Genomic DNA, 23,555 nt, shown 5'->3' with positions numbered 1-23,555 from the left:
GTATTCGGAGCTTGATACCAAGCTTAAAAGCTTGGCTAAAGCAAAGAAACGTGGATATTGGCGTCGGTTCGTGAACGAGACGTCGAGGGAGACATCGATGAGCACTCTTTGGAACACAGCCCGAAGAATGCGGAATCGCGTAACGGTCAACGAAAGCGAGGAGTCTTCAAGTAGGTGGATATTTGATTTTGCCAGGAAAGTATGTCCGGACTCTGTTCCTGAGCAAAATATTGTTCGCGATGCGTCTCCGGGCCACGACGCGATAGAATCACCTTTTACGATGGCAGAACTTTCAGTTGCCCTCCTGTCCTGTAACAATAACGCGCCTGGATTAGATAGAATCAAATTCAACTTGTTGAAGAATCTACCCGGCAATGCCAAGAGGCGCTTGTTGAACTTGTTCAATAAGTTCCTGGAGCAAAACATTGTACCGCAGGATTGGAGGCAAGTGAAGGTGATCGCCATCCAAAAACCAGGGAAACCAGCTTCTGATCACAACTCTTATAGGCCGATTGCAATGCTATCCTGTATCCGGAAATTGATGGAAAAAATGATACTCCGTCGTTTAGACCACTGGGTCGAATCAAATGGTCTACTATCAGAAACTCAATTTGGCTTCCGCCGTGCCAAAGGGACGAATGATTGTCTTGTGTTGCTTTCAACAGATATTCAGCTGGCGTATGCTCGTAAAGAACAAATGGCGTCTGCGTTCTTGGACATTAAGGGGGCTTTTGATTCCGTTTCTATTGACATTCTTTCAGGTAAACTTCACCGACAAGGATTTTCTCCATTTTTGAACAATTTTTTGCACAATTTGTTGTCCGAAAAGCACATGCATTTTACGCATGGCGATTTGGCAACTTTTCGCATTAGCTACATGGGTCTTCCCCAGGGCTCATGTTTAAGCCCCCTTCTTTACAACTTTTATGTAAATGACATCGACGAATGTCTGGCAAATTCATGCACGATAAGACAACTTGCAGACGACAGTGTAATCTCTGTTACAGGAGCCAAAGCTGCCGATTTGCAAGGACCATTGCAAGATACCTTGGACAATTTGTCTGCTTGGGCTTTACAGCTAGGTATCGAATTCTCTCCGGAGAAGACTGAGATAGTAGTTTTTTCTAGGAAGCATGAACCTGCTCAGCTTCAAACACAATTAATGGGTAAAACGATTTCTCAGGTTTTGGTACACAAATATCTTGGTGTCTGGTTCGACTCTAAAGGCACCTGGGGTTGTCACGTGAGGTATCTGATGAAAAAATGTCAACAAAGAGTGAATTTTCTTCGTACAATAACCGGACAATGGTGGGGAGCCCATCCAGGAGACCTTATAAGGCTTTACCAAACAACGATATTGTCTGTTATTGAATACGGGTGTTTCTGCTTCCGCTCCGCAGCAAACACACATTTGATCAAACTGGAGCGAATACAATATCGTTGTTTGCGTATCGCCTTAGGTTGCATGCAGTCGACCCATACGATGAGTTTGGAGGTTTTAGCTGGAGTACTACCATTGAAAAACCGCTTCTGGAGCCTGTCTTCTCGTATTCTAATCAAATGTGAGGTCTTGAACCGTCCCGTGATTGAAAATTTTGAAAGGTTAATCGAACTTAATTCTCAAACCCGTTTTATGACATTGTATTTCAATCACATGTCCCAAAATATTAACCCTTCTTCGAATATTCCAAATCGTGTCGACTTATCAAATACTTCTGATTCTACTGTGTTTTTCGATACATCCATGATAGAAGAAACTCGTGGAATCCCGGATCATTTACGCGTGCAGCAGATCCCTAAAATTTTTTCCAATAAATATCGAAACATCAACTGCGACAATATGTACTACACTGACGGATCACTTCTTGATGGGTCCACTGGCTTCGGTATCTTCAATAACAATTTAACCGTCTCCCATAAGCTCGATAATCCTGCTTCTGTTTACGTCGCAGAATTAGCTGCAATTCAGTACACCCTAGGGATTATCGAAAAAATGCCCACGGACCATTATTTCATCTTTACGGACAGTCTCAGTTCCATTGAGGCTCTCCGATCGATGAAAGATGTTAAGCACTCTCCGTATTTCCTGGGGAAAATACGGGAACATCTGAGTGCTTTATCCGAAAAATCTACTCAGATTACCTTAGCGTGGGTCCCTTCTCACTGCTCGATACCGGGTAATGAGAAAGCGGACTCTTTAGCTAAGGTGGGCGCAACAAACGGTGATATTTATGAAAGACCAATTGCCTTTAATGAATTTTTCGCACTTGTACGTCAGAATACGATCATCAGTTGGCAAAATGCTTGGACCAGAGGGGAATTGGGAAGGTGGTTACATTCCATAATCCCCAAAGTATCGACGAACCCGTGGTTCAAGGGGTTGGATGTAGGTCGGGATTTCATTTGCGTGATGTCCCGGCTTATGTCCAATCACTATAGATTTGACGCGCTCCTCCGTCGTGTTGGGCTCGGGGAAAGTGGTATCTGTGCCTGTGGTGAAGGTTATCACGACATAGAGCATGTGGTTTGGTCATGCCCTGTACACCGTGACGCCAGGTCTAAATTAATAGCTTCCCTGCAGGCCGAGGGTAGACAGCCGGCTGTTCCTGTTCGTGATGTCTTGGCGAGCCGCGACCTATCCTACATGTCCCTTATATACGTTTTCCTGAAATCCATCCACGCCCCAGTCTAGTCCCGTTCCCCTCCGTCTACACCCAACAAAACGACAAGAACACGTTTGAACCTTAAGCACAAAACCAGCAACCAGACCCCGCACAACAGAACCAGGACCCAAGGACTACGAGCCTCTGTCCCAACTCACGACATCGTGGCTCAGCAGAACGAATCCATACATGCCATTCGACGACTATCAGACGACCATTGAACAACAAAACACTGATTGGAAATCCCATGCTAGTTTTAAGTTAGACTTAATTTCAGCTCGTAGTCGGCAGCGAGGATAAAAAATTTGCTTTAGTTTTTAAGTCATCAGATATAATTGGCGCCGTTAAACATTAAATTGTATTTGTGCCGTGTCAAATAAATGTTATGTGAAGAAAAAAAAAAAAAAACTATAAGAGCATAGTGTATCCTGTGGTCCAATAGTGGAGGAAGTAATTTATAAATAATATGATCATCTATTAACGAACTTCACCTGTGCAACAGTTTCCATAATAAACTGTTATCTGGGAAAATAATTATATGAGTAATAATCGTACTAAAACCACACACATATCTTAAAACAATCGTGAACAAAATAAGAAAATGGGTAGTGAGTGGTGCCTTCCGGGTAAGTTTCTGAAAAATACAGTATTCTTCAGTAATTTGGATATTTTCAGTATATATTGTTGTAGTAACATATGTACTTATGTCTAATCTATAATTTCTTCAACATGTAACATAAGCAATTCGGTTCTAATTAGTTTAAACGATGAATTTAAAAGCGATGCCGCAACTATTGGTGCTACCACAACTATTGGATCATCTACCCTATTTGAAAAAGGAACCCCCCTGGCAGTCAAAACTATCCAAAGCTTCGTCGTTTTGTTTCCCAAATTCGTTACCAGAATCGAGCCAAAATTGAATTGATATTCGATTGACAGCCAACAGAAATGCATTTTCCAACACTCGAGTACAGGAGCTTCTCTCGTTTCGGTGTTGGACAGAAGATGAAGTGAACCCCCATTTTGAATTTGCTTGATGCTCGGACTCAGCAGCAGCAACTGCAGTAATGGTATTTCGTTCGTATTTCGCCAAACGATGATGATTGACTGGATGAATGATTATGAAAGCAATTTTCACTGTATGATATTCGAATCGTCGGTTGGCAGTAAAAAAATTCTGCCACACAAATAGATTTAAAATTCGGTAGACAGTAATGGTCGAAGCTTTTCATCAAAATGAAAAACCCGAACCAGTTTGCTGACATCTGTCGAATATAGGTAGGTATATAGTCGCTTCCAATAGATACGTTATCAGATTGGGTTGCGTGAGTTCATTCGGCAGCTCGTAAATGGCCATCACATCATTGGATCACTGTCTCTATACGGATAGATTGTGAACTGGTTGGATAAACAGTCGGCAAACTTCTCTGATCAGGGCAATGAAATCGTACGATAACTTAGACTTGATAGAGTCCATACATTTGACCGTCACGCTCGATGCCAAAGTTGGTGAGACTGTTTATCTCGTTAAAATAAATGAGGAAACATATTTTTTCTGATGAAATTCCGCCATGCAATAGCAACTGTGCGTGCTTTGTTCAGGATTTTTACCATCTTTCCCGAACTGTTTTGAGGGGAGTATAATTTCTCAATTCGTAACTTGCAGTTATTTCGGTTCGAAGCAACAACAGTTTTAACTTAATTAATCTTGTTCTCTCCCCCGACAGGGTCTACGCATTGCTGCCATTAGTGGCGTCCTTGGAACCTGCCTGGGCGCTTGGATAAAATGCTTCTCCGTGCGGCCCGATCTGTTTTGGGTGGGCTTCATCGGCCAATCCATTGTGGCCGCCTCGCAAGTGTTCATCCTCTCGCTACCGGCCAAGGTGGCTGCGGTGTGGTTCGGCCCGGACCAGGTCTCTTCCGCGTGCAGTATTGGTGTGTTTGGAAATCAGGTAAGTGATTTCATCGTCGAAAATAGCTTGCCTGGCAGTTTCCGCCGGTGCAAGCAAACCCGGGGGGGTCAGCAGGCACCGGCATTGCATCGATAAACAAGCGGCAACATCACGGCGAACGTGGTCGAATGTGATTTATGGTCGTTGTTTTGAATATGCCATCTGATACCAATGACACTGATTGTCCTATTAAATGTTTCGTATTGATTAATGGTGTTTAGAACATTCAAATTTCCATGAAAAACACAGCCGTTGATTTAGGGGAAACTGGCGGTCTATTCTAACTGTGTTTTTGATATCATTAATACCATAATTTTGATATATGTTTTGTATTTACAAGCACATGGATTTAATTTCTCAGTATTTTTTCTTCAAACTAGAAAAAACAACTTTTAATTTGATCCCATAGGATCGAAAATTGATCAACTGGTTCAGAAAAAAATTCAAGATAAAAAATATATCTAATAAAATTGTTTTTGGAACTGGTCACCCTAAGTACTTTAATTGTGCTCAAAATTGCAGAGATTAATCTTCTCGGAAGACCTTTCCAAAATAAAAAATCACAGGAGGGTTGTGTGCAAAGCCACGACCGCAAGATGAAGTAGAATACTTTTACAAGAGAGATAACCCGGCTGCTTGCGTGTCAGTCATTTTTCCTAGTAAATAAATGTTGACCGCTCATTGGTAGTATTCTGTGCAAATAAAGTTGAAGTACTACTCAATTTCAGTTTGCACATATAAATACGACCTCACTGAACAGGAAAAGTACAAACTCTTTGCGGCGCAAACAAGTTTCAACAGTCAGAGTATATCGTCAGTTGAATTCAATACTGGCACAACTCAAAATTCAGAGTTTCGAAAAAAACGCGTTCGAAAATTTGCGTCAAAAATTTCTTTTTTCATTTTCGTGAAAAATCCCACTATGAAACTTCCCATTTTTATTGAACTTGTTTGGGTATATCATGTGCATGTAATGAGCAAGTTATAAGAATTGTAACCTCATTTTTCGGTCTTTTTAGGAGTATTTTAGATTTGTGCAATAAAGGCACATCTACTCATATATCTGGAAATATTGTGAATTTTGAAACAAGTCTTTGTGAGATGAAACTTTATAGTACCGTCATCCGGGGTGAGATTGTGCCAAAAAATGATGCTTTTTTGATCTTAAGCTTCTAACGCACACATTTAAACAAAGAATTCGATCCAAAATACACCAATGCATCCTAGAATGTTTTGTTATCAACTACAACAAATATGGTTGAGTTACAATAAACTATAATTTTGCTAAAAATACATGAACTTTGGCTCAATCTCACCCCTTCTATGGGGTGAGATTGTGCCAAAAACAAAAAGTTGAATTTAATACCTGTTAAATGAACAGTAGTGTGTCTACGAATAATCCACATGACTAACATGATAAAACAGTAAGTATAGGGACGACCATAAACAACGCGGACTATTGAGGGGCTTTAGGGGGTTGATCAGAAACTATACACCATATGAATTATATAAAAATGTATGGCTAGATCAAATTGATGCATAGAGTAATTAGTTATGAGAACGTGGCTTATAGACAGTCTCTATACACATAGTGGCGTCTCCAGGTAGCCTAAAAAGGGGAAACGTTAGGACATGAAGTTTGAGAAGACTTTTCGTTTTAATTATTATGTGTCATTGACAACTGTATATTCCATTGGAGATCTTAATACCTCTGGAAACGTACCCACAACCCTCCTTCTTTTCTTAAAAGTCATCAGTTTATATAGAATTGGTGTACAAAATTTTGTTACATTCCATAAGTAATATCAATCATTGAAAATTTCCATCTAACAATTGAGAACATTAAGCTTTTCAAGCTTTTAGTCATTATTTCAAAGAATACCATAGCTAGACAACATACCTTATGCTGTGGGGACAAAAAACATACCCTATGTAAACAATGCAAGTGTTTTGATGTAAACTGATATAATTTTGTCGTGAATGTGAATTCCGCACACTGTGCCGTTCAATATAGCTTGGCACAATTTCACCCCAAAAGGGCTCGTTTGGAAAACATTATTTTCTGAGCCGGCACAGGTTCAATGCATAATATTTCCTCAACACATTGGAGACGACATCCTAACGTACCAACTGAGCAGTAAGTTCTTGTGATTTTTTGATCGGGTTGGTTTTCCTGGGACATTTTTGGATAACGTTATTTGCGCATGTTTTTCACCCTGTACTTTGAAACATTCTTTAAGCGAAACAGTTCACTGATATTATCTATATTCCATTTTAAGTTGTGAATAAATATGTCATGTTTCATAAAGTATTGAATTTAAGGTATTAGGTTTTGTAAATCTCAAGTAATTTAACATACAAACATTTCCCGTTTTGGCTCAATCTCACCCCCGTGGCTTAATCTCACTCCGGCAGACGGTATTTAGCATCGTTTGCCATCAATAACTCAAAACTGCAAAATTTTGAGTTGTGCCAGTATTGAATTCAACTGGCGATATGTACATGTGATTTCAAATTAAGATAGTTAACTTTTGGTTAAAGCTCAGAGCAAGAAAATATTAAATCTTCAATTCATTTGTTTCGTTGTCCTAAAAAGGACAGTTAGTTGTTTAATTTAAAATCAGATATGACGCTGATTGCATCTCTGTGTTACGCCGATAGCCGATTAACCTACGGCCGGGCGAATCGGTTCGCGCCGCTTTTCGCGTTTAGCCTGGCAGAGGCTCAATGCGCGCGGCCAACACAATAGAAAGGTGTTTTCACATTGTCTACGCTGCTATTGTCTGTTATTGCTGAGTGCTGATATCTGCTGCTACTGCTGTCAACGTTGTGGACGGTCCATCCAGCTCACCTTCCGACTAATGAATGTAGCTAGTTTTCTCAGAAACACTCTTTTATAGCCGAAGGGCGCTACGAAATAGGCCACGCCTTTCTGTTCAGTTTTACCATTTCCTAATGTTCTTTAAAGGAATTATTCCACAATTCGCATTTGATTTTTGTATCCAGCGAATAAACAACGACAGTGCTCTCACACACGCAACGGTTTTAACCCGTATCTTATTGCGGTTTGTAACATCAAGCGATTTCGTTTGCTCGCTGTTGCGTGTTGCATCATGTTGCAACTTGGCAGCTGGGAGACGACGAAATTCTGTTAATGCTGATTGATTGCATCGACTTTATATTAGCTCTGCATAGTCGAACTAACTGTCTTTGTGAATCCGGTCTAACAGGGCAGTTTGCTATTCAAAGTCGGTTATGCTGATCGCAGCCTTTGCGCTGCCCCTACAGTGGGGGGTTTACTAAATAAAGTAAAAATTAGACAACTACAACAGAATTTGATTGCATCCCGCACAGAATGTCTGCTTGTGTTGACGCCAGAAAATTATTAACCTTCAATTATTTGTTTATTTGCCTTGAAAAAGGCATTTTGCGGTTCAAAATGGGTTGCTGATCACAACCTTTGAGCTGCCCTAACAGTGGAGGAATTAAGATACACGGACAACATGCACTGTGGAAGCTATTTCACATTCAGTAAATTAGACGGGTGCGACAAATTTAAATTGCTAGGATCCAACACAAAATCTTGCTTGCGTTGTCAAAAATTATTAACTTTCAATGACCTTGTTTATTTGCCTTGAAAAAGGCATTTTGATTTCCAAAATTGGATTTCCTGATGGCAATCTTCATGCTGCCCCAACACGGGGGGAATAATATCAGTCTGGCGACACACGCTGAGAAGAACCGCGCTGCTCCTGAGACGTATTGACCAACCACAGGGCTAGTGCTGCTGCTAAGGAAGGACGACTGCTGTTGTCGCTGTCTAGAACTATTATGAGCGGCTTCGGCTGAATCAGGCTCTTATATAGGCCAAATAGTATGTTTTCACTTGCAAGGTATATGATTCTGTCGACCGTGCTTGGGAAGCAATCATATAACGACCAATCAGAGGTCGAATTTTTCGTTTTGACAAGGCTTGACTATTTTCAATAGTACAATAGTGTGAATAATAAAATTGCAATTATCTTATATTGGGAAGAATCTTAGAAGATTTTCCAATCTATTGCTGCAAGAACGAAGGAAATCCATCGAATACTAACCGATTTATTAGCATTTGAAATTGGACATATTTTTCACTTTTTTCGGTTTTAGATTTTCATTTCACATCCCTATGTAGCCGAACTTCCTGAGAGAAGTATTCTACTTCAAAATGAAAAATAAAGAAATATCCAATATAAAAAATGTCGAGAATGTCAAAAATATCAAATGTGCTTTAATCAACTTCTAACCACGTGTTATAACTACTTCAAAGTTTCAATGACGCAGATACACAATAAAAAGTTATCCCATTTTTCCGTCGACCGCTTGTTAGTGCGTCTAACCAGCAAACGCGCAATCGAACAGACATTTGAATAAATTTAAACATTACCCCAGCCGTTTAGTATATTGTCTAAAAGCCGCATCTGTTAAAACGACAACTCCGTGCTCATTTAAGTAACACTGAGCCATGCCATCTAGAGACCTTTCCCATCACCGCTGTCTGTACTGAGAACAGCGAAAGCTTAGCGGTTGTTCTTCCGTGCTTTCCTTCCTCGTAAGCATCTTCTCTTATCCAACACTGCAATCACCCACAAGTCACCGTCAAAAAGTGCCGCCCTTCAGAAATCAACCCTCTCGTAAATCCATCCGGCATCGTTTATGCTAGAGAAAGTCTCAACCTCAGCGCAATTCCCACGAAACCATGTTCCTGTCTTATTACTAGCGGAAATAAATTTCACCGAAGCGTAACGGAATGGGAAACTTGCGGTTCAGCACAAAAACAAACTTCCACCCAAGATATGAGCGACTTCGTACTCGGAAACATACAGCCTGAAGCACATCATCCGGACGGAGGTCATGCTTGCGTAAATCTTATTCCACTTGGCAATCACAACCCAAAGGGAAAGGATAAGAAATCCTAGAGCGTCTCATTTGACTATTGGCTGTCTATCCAACATTTGTGATTCAAGTTTGCAACCAAATTTCATCGCTGGATGGTTAAGATCACAGGGAAAAAAGTAACCAACTTTTTATTAGTTTCATGTTGGAAATTCTAAAAACAAGAAAAATTAGCCACATAAAAAAGTTCCGACGTTTATGTAAATCTGAGTGGCGGGTGGGATCGGTATTGCGATTTCATGCAAATGATTTGGCATCGTAATGGAATAATAGTATAATACTCCTGTGCATTATTCTGATTCGCTTTTTCTTTTCCCCTGCCGGTGCGATTTCATCAACATCGTCAAAATGAAACATCAATTCTGCCATTTATTTTTGTCACAAAATTTATTGATTTAATTAAGGCTTTATTGTCGTACTTTCAGTTCATTTTCCTCTTCTCAATCAACGCGAGACAAAGTGGAATTGTGGAATGCCATCAATTTATTATGGTTTATATTGTGAGCGAAGAAAATCGATTGGACACTTGAGTCGCTTGTACAGTATTTTCCTCAATTTTTTTTCAACTGAAACGCGAGAAAAAAGGTATCAGAAAATTAAATTTCCAACACTTTACTCCTGGGGGAAAGTAAAGAAGAGCAGCCGAGTACCTAATGGGCCAACGAATCAACGCCTGTTTACCGATGCTGGTGTGCGGTTGCATATTTTAGCATATATTTCCACTGCGAATCTTTTCCGGCCACGTGAAAATCTGCTGCATTCGGTTTTAAAGTGGTGTGGACGAGATCCTGTCTTTTAACCTTTTGTTTGCTCAGCTACCGAAGCGATGTCATGTGTGCATTTGTGGTTCTACCGGGCGCCCGCCGGTAGAACAATGGGGAAGTGCAAAGCGAACGAAAATGCGGTTACCATATGCAAATCAAAATAATCTGAGTGGAGAAGGATACGTTCCGTCTAATGAGTCTAGGTTGGAAGTGTCTTACCGCACTCTGTTGAGTTTCTTTTCAATGTCAAGGTTCAAGCGGTAGTTAAGGCGCTTCAGTCTACAACTTTAGTTCTTTAATGGTATCTCAGTCAATGATAAAGCTGACAACTATTTTCTATGGAAATGCGATGGGATCTGCAACTGACACTTGCAAGCAACATATGTGTAAGAACACAAAAGAGGTAGACAGAATCTTTGCAAGGCATTCATTTTATGTTGTTGTGCATTGGATGACAAAAAACAATTGTGGAAACAAGCAAGCTCGAGAAATGGTGGAGACCGACCTGAACATCATAAACGGTACAAAAAGAGTGGCTCGGTTAGAAACCACAGTTGTGGAAATTAAAAATAGGATATTTGTTCCGTTATTTATCTGATTAAGGAGATCGTACGGATTAAACAACATACTTGCACAAAATTACTGAAAAATAAATAAAATTCGCTTACCTGCTCCAATTGCTGAAACTTATTTGATATTCTTTAAAGCAAACCAATTTACTCTACATTCCCAAGTTAATACTCCATATTCCATAACATTGTGGTAGGTTACCTAGGTTACCCAGGATACCGACGTTGTATGTAAACATACCGCTGGAGTACTGTCGAGTTCAATATTTCTTGTTTGCTGTTCAAAAACAATGAGATGTGAGTGTTTAATGTGTACTGTTCAGAAATTACATTAATAAAAAATAGCATAAGAAATTACATGCAGTGTTTTATGGCATAATTTGTGTCAAAAATGCGTGAATAATTCAGCATTTTCATCATGAAATTTTTCGTATTGATAAATATTGTTTTGCCAACCTTCCATTACACTGGTGAACACAGGTTTTGTTTTTGAGCTTATGCCGAAAAAAATGAAATTAAAGAGAGCTTTTTAGCCATTCTTGTGATTTTTTGTGCCCTTAACAAAATTAACTTTTTCAGAGACTTAAATGAGTTTGCCCGTTAAGCAAACGTAGAAGCAACGAACCCGACGAGCAACTACTCTGCGGCCTTTGGACGCACTTCTACATTTACCTGCAGCACCAAAAAAGCTGTAATCTTTTCTGGGTAGGTAGCTTTTTTCGTTTTTGTCGATCAGTGTTGACTTCAACGCAATGAAAACAAATGCGAATACATTCAATTGTTTTCATTTAGGACTTGTATAAATTCATGTCATGTTCCCGTATCTCGATACTGGAGGGACCACCGAGTTACTAAGAACGATCGTGCAGAAACTCTGGAGTAGGGCATAAAGCATGATGATTACACGTGTAACAGCAAACTAACATTCTCAAATAGAAGAACTGAGAGCAAATAGGACGGGTTATTTTATCTGCATTAGGGTGAGGCAAAGAAATCTCCAGAACCAAAGTTTTTTTTTTCGGGGCACCAAACAACCTCAAACTTACCGGAAGTCGATTCGTTTTGTCTTCGCTCGGCGCATTGCATTGGAAGTTGATATGAACATTTGTATGTAGCAAATTTTTTTTTTCTTTTTCTTTCTAGAGAGCTCATCAATGCTTTAAAAATGCACTCCAGTGTGTCCAAGCATAGTATTTTAGATGCTTAAAAATTTGCCGAAGACACTGAAGAGCTAGGATGTTCTTTGAAAAATGCTATAGCTGGTAAAAGTTGAGTACCGTCAGCAGGGGTGAGATTTTTAGAAATTTGAAAAAATTGTATGTAATTGTGTACAAAACTCCCCTATGGGTCGATTTTAAAGAGATATAACCACAGTGTCTTCAGTAAAATTTTTCCACATAAGATAACCTACAACTTTGATAAAGACTTAACTTTGATACGACGAGTAATAAAAAAATAAAGTTTTCATTTTCTCTTAGACATCATACACTAATAACGTAACGCTAAAAACCTAGATTTCAGACTCCCTTCCTCCCTAAGTAACGATATGTAACGTTCGATATGACTCTCCCCCTATTATTACGTAATGCTGAACAACCTGCCCCCCTCCAAATTTACAATTTGAGCAAACATCACTGTTACGTAACGGTCTCAACTAATAATTCGACCACCCAATCTCCTACAACAATCGCTTCGAGTAGTGGGCCGACGTTAAATCCGGCCAGAACATCGCATCTTTGCCCCTATATTATTTCTTGAGGAACGACGCAACTTCGACTTAGTACTATAAACTTCCGAACGAAAAAAGTGCGCCTTTGACATCCCCTTCTCGCTGCTGTCAGCCACAGCAGTACCTTCTTGGGGAACTTGGTGTGTGGAATAAACTCCATCTCGGAGCTTACGTTCTTCGTAGTGGAAGTAATATACGAAGTGCTCTGCCAGTCGTTGCCATCCATCACCACGCGATTCATCGGGAAAATCCACTTGATCCACGCTGCCACTGCGTCAGTCAGTCAGTCGACGGGGCTTCCGCTTCCTTCATGTTTCCCAGATACTTTTCACTGTTTGGCCGGTTGTACTGACCTCCCGGCCAAGCGCACGCAACGATGCAGCTCCGCGTTTTCTCTTCCGTATCCTTTGGAGCTTCTTGTTGTTCAGGGTCGCCGACCGTCCGGAACCGGGCTTTCTTTCGATGCTCTGATTGTTGTCCAATAGTGTCAAGATGAAGACGCCCACAAAGTGCAAGATGTCCGTTTTCGACGCGACGGGGTACCGTTCTTTGAATGCTCACGCTCATTGAACGGAATAGCTTCACTGTTTCCGCTATCACGGTTAGAGTTCGACTGATAGAGCTATCCATTTTTTTTTTGCTTACTCATGGGTTGCTACACCCAACGCAAACGGGGAACATTTTATTACTTTAGGGCAATTTTTTATTACTTATTGTGTCTTATGACTGCGCATTATACACAAAGAGTAACAACGAAAAAGTAATAAAAATTATGACGCCCACGCGCTTGTATGTGTTTCTGGAGGAGAACATACAGCCAAGCACCCACCGCATTGCATGTGTTAGCAAGACTTCACTCGCTGCATTTGTATTGATGCAACGATCAGGTTCATTTTTGTCCCCTTCATCCACACATAATCAGAATCTCAACCGACAACCTCAAATGTCTAATTAGAAACACTTTCGTTTCGTCCCCCAGTGTTTACTTGAAATGGAAATATGTAATACTGTCTGACCAGAGTTGCCGAAGTTGCGAATATTGTCTGGATAGGCACGAGTATTGTATTTTCAAACAGGTGCAAATGAGTTTCCATGAACCAATGAGTATGTGTTTTAGATATCTTGCAGGAAAGCGAATGTTTTTGTTTTTCTCTAACGCAGTTTAAAGATCGTAATGTCATTTCAAGACGCATTTCAAGTCTTTGAAATCATCAACGTTTGCATACTCTATGACGGGGAAAATGCTGCTTGCAGCTCTTGACATATTTTTTCTCTACTCCGTATGCGAACTAATACACGCACACCGGATGAACTGGAGATTGAAGAAACTTGTAACATGTGCGACATATGCGACGGTGTGTGATTTTTTTTGCTTGAGATGGAAAGGGAGCTGTTTTCGACAGAAAAAATCTTGCATGTGGTTAAAACGACCATTATTAGATAGTCCCGTAACACGTGCTAAATATATGGCAGTATGTGTTGTTACTTGACTGGGGGAATTTTATTGCCTTTTAAGTAATAGGTTTGTTACCCAAAAGGGAATTTTGCGCTATTGCTTCTAAAGTAATGAGGAAAAGTTTTGCGTGTACGATTGATGCTGCATGGATAGTTACAACCGATGAAAAATTGACAATCTTTGTCCATTTTTTCCAATGCAAACGTTACACTTCTCTCCGAATGATGGAACACCTTAACAAAGGCGGTTATTAGTTTGACTTTACAGCAGCAATACGAACTCCTGCAATATGCAATGCGCAACAACATAGCAACAGGAAAAGAAAAAAATCGCTTGTCATTTCACACCGCAACACAGCACGATTTGTATTATTGTTACGTGTATGTGAGATCAATCGACTCTTTTCTACTGATTGCCAACATGAAATGTAATTTAACACAACAAAACAAAACTTAACAGAAATGAGCAGCCAGTTACAAAACGAGTATAGCCTGTTACAACATCTTTTCGGGCTATATGAGAACCTGCTTCTGCTCAAACTAGCGAACCTATACATTAGAGAAATGACAAGACACTCACCGTTAAGACAACTGTCAACATCAAAACGGGCGAGTTGTATCATTTTGCATTGCCGTTATCCGTTTTGATGTTGACAGTTGCCTTAACGGTGAGTGTCTTGTCATTTCTCTAATGTATAGGTTCGCTAGCTCAAACATATCATTTAACTACCGGATGGTGCGACTGTCGGACATAATTCAGCTGCGATAACTTAACCCTCTAGCGCTCGAATTGGTTTTTGAACAGACTTCGTAAAAATCACTATGAATCTTTATAAACATTTTTTAAGTATTTATTAAAGCTTTTTAGAGGTTTAACTGAAGACCGTTCAAAAACGGCACTGGGCACTAGAGGGTTAACGGAGCAGTGTTTACAATACATTTTGCTTTCCCAAAAAAAAAAAAAAACAAGCTTTGTTAGTAAGAATGATCGTTACGTCCGATTTACTGGGGTTAGTATGTTCATAAAATTTTTCTGGTGAGGGATATTAGGGCTGGGAGTTAATTTGTTTATAACTTATGAATTATTGTTAACTAATACCTTATTACTAGTAACTAAATATAAACTAAACGCTTATAACTAGTATTTCTTTTAATATTTTTGCATTGCGTATTTCGTTTGTTTGAACCTCCATTATAAGGTATGATCATGAATTCGACTCCAGACGTTATTTCGAAATTGAAGATGGAAACTTTCGGTTTCCGGCAATGGCCGAATACCCATCCAATATGGGAATTTCCGTGAACAAAATGATGCTCAGCAGCCGGAAATCGACTCCAAACGCCATTTTGAATCTTTTCAGGGCCATCACATTATTTCCGGTGAAGTATTCTGTCAGCCATCTCAAGCTAAAAGAAAGATAAAACTTTCTTGAATAAGTTTCCTCGAGAAATAACCAAGAATGATTAGTTTTTTGACCCGGAAGAGATAGATGTCAAGTCACGGGTTCGATGGTACAATCTTACCCCTGGCACAGTCTCAATCTGGCTGACGGCAAGATAAAAGTTATTAACATTAATATAAAATAGTTTATCGTAGTTTCGATGTCTATCTTTCAAAGAATTATTGAAATGGCGAAGTTTGCTTCAAACTTATTTCCTGTAATGACTCTCGAATGTAACGATGCAATTGATATAACAAACACTTTACGTAGTTCTACATTAACCGTGGCTTTGCAAATATTTTTATCCACCTCAAATCTATCGGCTACAGTACCGGCCTACAGCTTCTCTTGAATCGACTTGTGATGTGCTAAAAAGTTGTTCGCATATTCCAAAATCGTCCGCCCTTCTTTAACAGATTTTGCGTCCCAGTCCAAACCCAACGGACGACATTCAGGCTTTTGCTTCATAGATAACAGCGAGTGACCAGGTACAAATTCTTGAAATACCGAGGTTTCTTACTCTTCCCAAGCACGAGCAATGAATACTTCTGTTTGCAGCGTTTTTAACCACCAAAAGGATTCGCATTTAACGCACCCGCATGCCAGTTTGATCAACGTTAAACATGTCACGCGGTTCATATTTGATTATGATTCCCGGTAGGATCTCCAATCGTCCGCACTGTGTCTATTCAAGCTTTTTGAAAGGAAGCTTCTGACGATTGGAAAAACTGTTCAGTCAACCCAAACTCCACCGATTAGTGCCTTGCAGCGTGAGAACGATCTGGGAAGCAGCCGTATTGACTGCTCTCCAGGTGCTCTCGACGTCGCACATCCTTCTCACTATATTTTCCGGAATAGTATTCATATCAATCTTTCGCTCCTCACCTGTGCGAAACGAGAGCATACCAATTGCACATGCTCAGCGGTTTCCTCCGCGCCCGCACTTTGTGGACACATAGGTAACTCCACGTGCCCAAACTTAGGCAGGTACTGTCTAAAGCAGCCTTGGCCTGACAGTATCTGTGTCAGATGGAAGTTAACTACCCCATGGCGCCTCTTGATTCATCCGGCTATTTCCAGGATGAGTGAAAATGATGCTGACCAGGACGCCTCGTATGAAGGTAGCTGGAAGTAACCAACGCTTTCGACAAAAAGGGTCCGTCGTACCTGAGTATGGGCGTTGCCACGCTAGCTAGCAGCTTTCGCCTGCTACTAAATACCGCCGAGCTATTTGACATCCTGCGCGATAATGCCACTATAGTCGTGGAAGCTTTCTTGTAGGCATAGTCGACGTGGCTCCCAAACGTGAGCTTGTCGTCGACCATTATCCTCAAGAGCTTCAAGGATCGCCTTGAGGCGATAGTGTCTGACACACTTAAAATTAATTGCCAGCTCTCGGTAATTTTTGCCGGGAACGGCGCCACTAAGTGCTCCGGTAAAAAAAAATGACAGCTGTCAATTTTTTCCATAAATCTCGTTCAACCTGACTGATATTTCGGCATAAAACATTACCGAGCTATCATTACGGGATTACGGATATGGTGTATGGTGCACTAACTCCAGTTTCCTGTATTGCATCCGATCCTTAACTCCACGTATGGATAGCACGGCTCTCAACTTGGCGTCGCTGAACGACTCGCCGTAGAATTCAAGAGTTATGTCGTCCGCAAAGCTCACAATCATCGCTCCTGTTGGAAGCTTAAGCTTTAGCACACCGTCATACATGGTATTCCACAATACCGGACTCAGAATACCCATGCGGTAATCGGGACTTGTACAGTGTTTCACTCTAGTATAACTCTTTCTGTTGAGAATTACCCTCTCAAGCACCTTGCCTGCTGTGTTTAGCAGACAGATTGGTCTATATGCCGATGGATCACCTGGTGGTTTCCCACCAGGTTCTGACGCTTCCACTTATCCGGAAAGTGGCAGTCGTCTAAGCATTTCTCCATGACCGCCCTGAACACCCCGGGGGCTACTTTTATGGGCGTCTTAATGGCCAGGTTCGGGATTCCGTATGGTCCCGGTGCCTTGCTCTCCTTCAGGGAGTTTGCGATCTCAATGAGTTTACCGTCCGTTACCCTATGCATCGCTCCTGCCTGGGAGAATGTGACACTTCGAGATATTGGTAAAAAAGATCAGAGCAAAAGCTTGCTTTGTTTCTTCGAGATAAAGGTAATTCGAAATAGCATAAGAATTATCGAGACGGTGAGTTGACTATAGAAAGACTTTTCGGGAAAGAAATGTTGATTGTTAAACAGAAGATTTTTATCGGTATTCGGATATTTTTGGCTTTCGACATTCTTCACATATTTGACACTTTTGACATTTTTGACATGAAATTGTGAATTGTTTCGGTATTTCCGACATTTTTGACATTTTCAAAATGTTTGACATATTTTAGGTGCTTGAAATTTTTACCATTTTTGACATTTTGGATATTTTTTTTCTAATAATAGAGAGGTAGATAGCAGAACTTTACAGCCGAAACCGATTACAGCATCCACTGCCAAAGTCGATTCTGCAGAATAAACTTGTGGGTTGCCACAAAGAGTCACACTTTACCAGTAAGTTACGAGCAACTCGTGTTGGAAATTTACTGATCGTTTTTTCTCTTGAAAGCTAGAAGTGGAGCTCTAACATCACTAGCACCCACAACTAAACGAATGGAAACTGAAAAAAATAAACTTTATCACTTCACAGCACAGCGAGTTTTTCCAAAGTCAGTCAGCGGAAGCGTAAAACAACGTAGTCAATTTATAGGCCCCATAACTTTCTTCCGGAATCGTTCGTTTTTGGTGATAGCTTCGTGCGCATAAAATAGCTAGGATGTGTTATTTGTTCAATAATTTACACCCCCTAAGTGCACTTTTTCTCCAATAGATTTACAATTTCCTATAAACTCTAGAAGCTAAATAGTGGTTTCGGTACACCACGATCGTAACTGTCCAATTATCAGTTATCTAAACATGTCGACAGTAGTGTTTATTTATAGCCGGATGTTGCCATACTAAATATTCCATTTATTGGCTAGTGTCCTCTACCGGACATTGAAAAGTTGAACACTTCACTCAGTCAACTTGGGTACATGAGCCCCGCTGTTCTACAACTATACTTGCACACATGCTGTTACGAATGCAATATAGCCGGTCGTTGGATCCAGCAATAGTCATTGCTAGGGCAAACAATTTCTAGTTCTCTCGAAACAATCGTCCAGCACAAAATGGCACAAAACGAGGTAAAACTTTCAGTTATAGTTTAATTGCAACCACGAAAAAAACGCCATATGTTAGCAGGAGTAAAACCATTATAAGGTTTTCACTCGATGGAAACCTATAAATTTTCACTTCCGGCTGGCCGAAAAAGGACTGTCTGGACTGGACTGTGTGGACTTCCAATAATTAATGTTTGTCAGCTCGCGGGTGTGATGTCAGCAATGCTTGGTGTAATAATTTTAATTAAAAACGCAGCATATCAGCCCTTGCTCGCTCAGCACCGACCGCAGCTTTCGTTGGCTATTTTTCGGTTCAGCTGTCTCGAGACTATCCAAATAACTACCTAGCCTGATTCACTAGTATTTAAAAAAATGGCGCTTGGCATAGCCTGCGAATATGTGGGTGACACGTAGTGAATAATTTATCTCCACCCCCCTCTTTTCCATCAACCCACAACATCCGCTGGTTTATAGGGAGAGTAATGAATTTTCCTCTGCCATGTTTCACTTTGTGCGCGTCAGCTGTTGTACCGTCCGAGGTTGAAAGCGACATTGAATTAGTTGCTCAACTGGCGGAGTGATGGCGCTGCACTAGCGTATGCAAAGTGGTGCGGCTTTTCGAACAAAAGTTGGACGAAGCCTCAAATGTACTTAGAACTAGTTGAAAAAAATCACAGGAGGGTTGTGTGCAAAGCCACGACCGCAAGGATGAAGTAGAATACTTTTACAAGAAAACCCGGCTGCTTGCGTGTCAGTCATTTTTTAATTTGTTGTTCAATTTTATATCGGATAAAATACCGATCACATCTTGGCGTTATCAATGACAGTGCGAATAAATTATTCCTTGTGATAAAATAAACAGTGAAAAGCTGATTTATCAAAATGAGTCAACTTTTCATTGAATGCATTTACTAGTGCCCGCTATCGCACAGAGACTGCATTTCACTAAAGTGCCTCACTGCATCAGCTGCTATCGATGCTAAACCCGCTGCAACTGCTACGCTATCCGTAGCCATGCTAATATTTTGGCCGCTATACGCTGCTATTGGTATCCGCTGTCCCTGCATCAGCTGGCCCAGCTGCTATCGGTACTGAGATCCGCTGCAACTAGTGCACTATCCATTGCCATGCCACAGTTGTGGCCGCTATCCGCCTGGTATCCACTGCACTGTTACTGCTGCTGCGAAGGAAAGACTTCTGTTGTCGCTGTCTAGAACTATTATGAGCGGCTTCGACTGAAACAGGCTCTTATATAGGGATGAAAAACCTATCGATAGTTATCGATAGTAGTAGGAAATCATTGATAACTATCGATAGCCATTCCAATCGATATTTCCCATCCTTACTCTTATACAGACAAATAGCAAAATCAAAATGACAAGGCCTATGATTCTGTCGACCGTGCTTGAGAAGCAATCATGTTAACGACTAATCAGATCAGTCGAATTTTGCGCTTTAGCAAGGATTGACCATTCTCAATAATATAGTTGCTTGTCATGATTTAGACTTGCTAATTTTTGAATTTTAATTATGCGAAAAATTATTTTTTATGCTGATAATGAAAGTTTTTCGGATGTTGGGCTCATGACTGATGGAAAAGATAATTCAGTACGTTTTGAGACACGGAGATGAAGCCAAATATGTATCTGTTCTAAATTTCTTGAAAGTGTAAATTGATTTAAGAGAAAATTTTAACTTTTCAATTAGGTTTTTATTTCATCCTGAAAAGGACAATTTTTTGTTTAATTCAATGTTTGATAAGATGCCGATCACATCCTTGCGTTATCACTGGCAGTGCGAATAAATTATTTCTTGGGGGAAAATAAACACCGAAAAGCTTTCCAGAACGTTTTTTTAATTGTATGCATTTGCTAGTGTGCTTGCTATCGCTCAGAGACAGCATTTCACTAAAATGCCACACTGCATCAGCTGGCCCTGCTTATATAGATGCTGAGACCAACGTCAACTGCTGCGCTAGCTCCGTTGTCACCGTAGCGGACGCTTCCGTTGCTATTGGTATCCGCTGCCCTGCATCACCTGGTCCTGCTGTCGATGCTGAGACGCGCTGCGCTATCCGTTGCCATACCACAGCTGTGGCCGTTGTTCGCCGCACTGCTGTTGCTAAGGAAGGACTGCTGTTGTTGCAGTCTAGAATTATAATGAGCGGCTTCGGGTGAAACAGACTCTTATATAGGCCAAATAACTCATTTCAAATGGCAAGGTCTATGATTCTGTCGGCCGTGCTTGGGAAGCAATCATATAACGACCAATCATAGGCCGAAATTTTCGTTTTGACAAGGCTTGACTATTTTCAATATTTCAATAGTTTGAAAAATAAAATTACAATTTTCTGCATTTGGGAAGAATCTTAAAAGATTTTCCAATCTATTGCTGCAAGAACGAAGGAAATCCATCGAATACTAACCGATTTATTAGCATTTGAAATTGGACATATTTTGCAGTTTTTTCGGTTTTAGATTTTCATTTCACATCCCTATGTAGCCGAACTTCCTGAGAGAAGTATTCTACTTCAAAAAATAACGGACTTTAAGTTAATTTTTAAAGCGCTGAATTAAAATTTTCTCATTCCAGTTTACAATCTCTACCTGTGTAGATTATTTACGAAACTGTGACGTCAATTTTATTTTTTGAAGCTAACTCTCAATCAAGAGAACAATGTTCTAATTGTAAGAATATCAGTTCCGACACAAACGTCATCGCAATGCTTTCGAAACATTAACCACTTTCGTTGGTTTACTCTCTCCTACCGTGTTACAGCTTGGTATCGCGATTGGTTTCCTGGTGCCTCCATTGTTGGTGGAAAATCACGACGACATCGATCTAATTGGGACCGACCTGAGGCTAATGTTCTACATCGTGGCGGGATTTACGAGCGTACTCGTGATTTTGGTGCTCGTGTGTAAGTATGCTTAACTGTCATCTTTCCTATTTATAGGTTCGGATTTCCACTTTTTATTATGCTGATTCCAAATTGCCGGTCGTAATCACTTTTCTTCGCTTCCTATCGATTCTCTGGCAGTTTTCAAAGCCGCCCCTCCAACCCCTCCTTCGGCGGCCCAGGAAGCAACCAAGACCCCGAATCCGCTGCAATCATCGCCGTTTTTGCATTCCATTAAGCGACTGATGCTGAACAGAAACTACGTCCTCCTGCTGATATCGTACGGAATGAACGTCGGCGTATTTTATGCCATCTCAACCCTTCTCAATCAGGTAAGTAACTCAATAAATTATTAACGCATCATCGGGCCGGGGTATTACTGAAGGGATTCCGATGGAGTTTAATTTCATGCTTGATGAAATGGATCGACAGAGGGCCAGGATTTAGTCATCACATTAGTAGCCTATGTAGTTGTCAATTCGATTCGAAACCTTTCACTTCGGGAGGATATCTTGGGCAAGCTTGGCTCTGAATGAACTGATAAAAACACTTTGCGAGTTGCAATAGCACTGCTTAGCTGGGTAGGGATTAAATAAATGTTTGAGTTTGTTGTCCACGGTGAGGCTTCTATTTTAAATATAAACTGATTCTGAAGCGCCTGAACTAGCCAAACTCAAATGTTTTCTGTTTCTCGAATTCCTAGTTTTATTAGCGATGACATCAAGTCTAATTCGCTATCTCCAAAGCAGTTGATATACAGACTAGTTTGTCTTAAAGCGGCTCAGTTCTCAAAGACTACAAGTGGCTTTATTATTTTCCAGGATTTGATAGAAGCTGTAACCTATGAGGTTCTAAGAACAAAAACTTCCATCAACGATCATCATATAATTTAAAGACACGATGTTTCATTCTTCTCCCACTTGATTATTATTTCAGATTGCTCTCAAAATATAAGACAAAAATTTCGGGTGATTTTGAGTACAACTTGTCTCACTGTTTAAATAAAAAAAAAATCTGCCAAATGATTTGTGCGTAATTTGCGATAACTTTTCTTGACCAGCGTTTTTACCCAATTCCGAGCTCGATTCGGGTTTCATTTTTACTTTGGTCTTTTCTGACTTTTTTGACGTTGACTAACGTCTATATCGAAGTTAGGCCCCTGAATTTGAAAATCTAGTAATTCAACCAGGAAAAACCAGAGAAAAGTGGTCAGGTTTTGAGCGCTTATTTTGCAGTCATCTATAATCAGGTTTTCGAGGTTTTGGCATCAATCGATCAGAAATTCTTTTACGGTTAAATTTATGTAACAAAAACAAACTTTTGTTTGAGATACACTATTGAAAAATTGGTAATTAATATCGATTGTCTAAATCATACCGCGCAGCCAATCACTACCTCTCTTCCCAAGCACAGTCGACACTAACGGATACAATCGATCTGACTTTGTTGTTATTGTTGTTGTCACTTTCTGTTTCCGATGTTTATGCTGCTGCTAGCGGAAAAAACCTTGCAAATATGCATTTTTTTGTTGGTGTTAATATTACGACAGCGGCCGGCGCCCCATAATTCTGATTCCAAAAGCGCACCAGTGACATGCGGACGCTAGGTGATAGCAGCTGAAAGGAGGAAATACAAAATAGTACCGGTCATCTCGTGCCGGTTTCACCCGTTATGCTGGTGGCTTTAGTAGTAAATGGCTACTGCAAAACACTTAAATGGCTGGAATTCTGGACGGACTAACCAGGAAACTATAATCGGCAACTGGCACCTTTTGGTGCCTTGAAATTTTGTTACAGAAGCGGCTAATTGAATTTTCTGTTTTACGAAATGCTGCTGCAAGCGGAAAAAACCTTGCATAAATGCATGTTTGTGTTGGTGTTAATATTACGACAGCGGCCGGCGCAGCTTTCAAGAAAAATTTTTCCTTACCATT

At 40.4% G+C, this 23,555-nt stretch overlaps 1 protein-coding gene across 2 annotated transcripts in view; it reads left to right on the top strand.

Moving 5' to 3' along the window:
• LOC129719474 (feline leukemia virus subgroup C receptor-related protein 2) overlaps nucleotides 1-23,555 on the top strand; it is a 168,975-nt gene that overhangs the window by 96,140 nt on the left and 49,280 nt on the right. For both annotated transcript variants that reach the window (XR_008727218.1, XM_055670832.1), the window contains exons 5-7: nucleotides 4,391-4,615; nucleotides 21,502-21,643; nucleotides 21,764-21,954. Coding sequence is in view for 1 of the 2 variants with exons in the window: in XM_055670832.1 (XP_055526807.1) it covers nucleotides 4,391-4,615; nucleotides 21,502-21,643; nucleotides 21,764-21,954 (558 nt within the window). In the remaining variant the exon portion in view is untranslated. The remainder of the gene's footprint in view (nucleotides 1-4,390; nucleotides 4,616-21,501; nucleotides 21,644-21,763; nucleotides 21,955-23,555) is intronic.

Source organism: Wyeomyia smithii, chromosome 2, assembly GCF_029784165.1.
Source record: "Wyeomyia smithii strain HCP4-BCI-WySm-NY-G18 chromosome 2, ASM2978416v1, whole genome shotgun sequence".
Classification (NCBI taxonomy): Eukaryota; Metazoa; Arthropoda; class Insecta; order Diptera; family Culicidae; genus Wyeomyia; species Wyeomyia smithii.
This window is presented reverse-complemented; position numbering and strand designations above follow the sequence as displayed.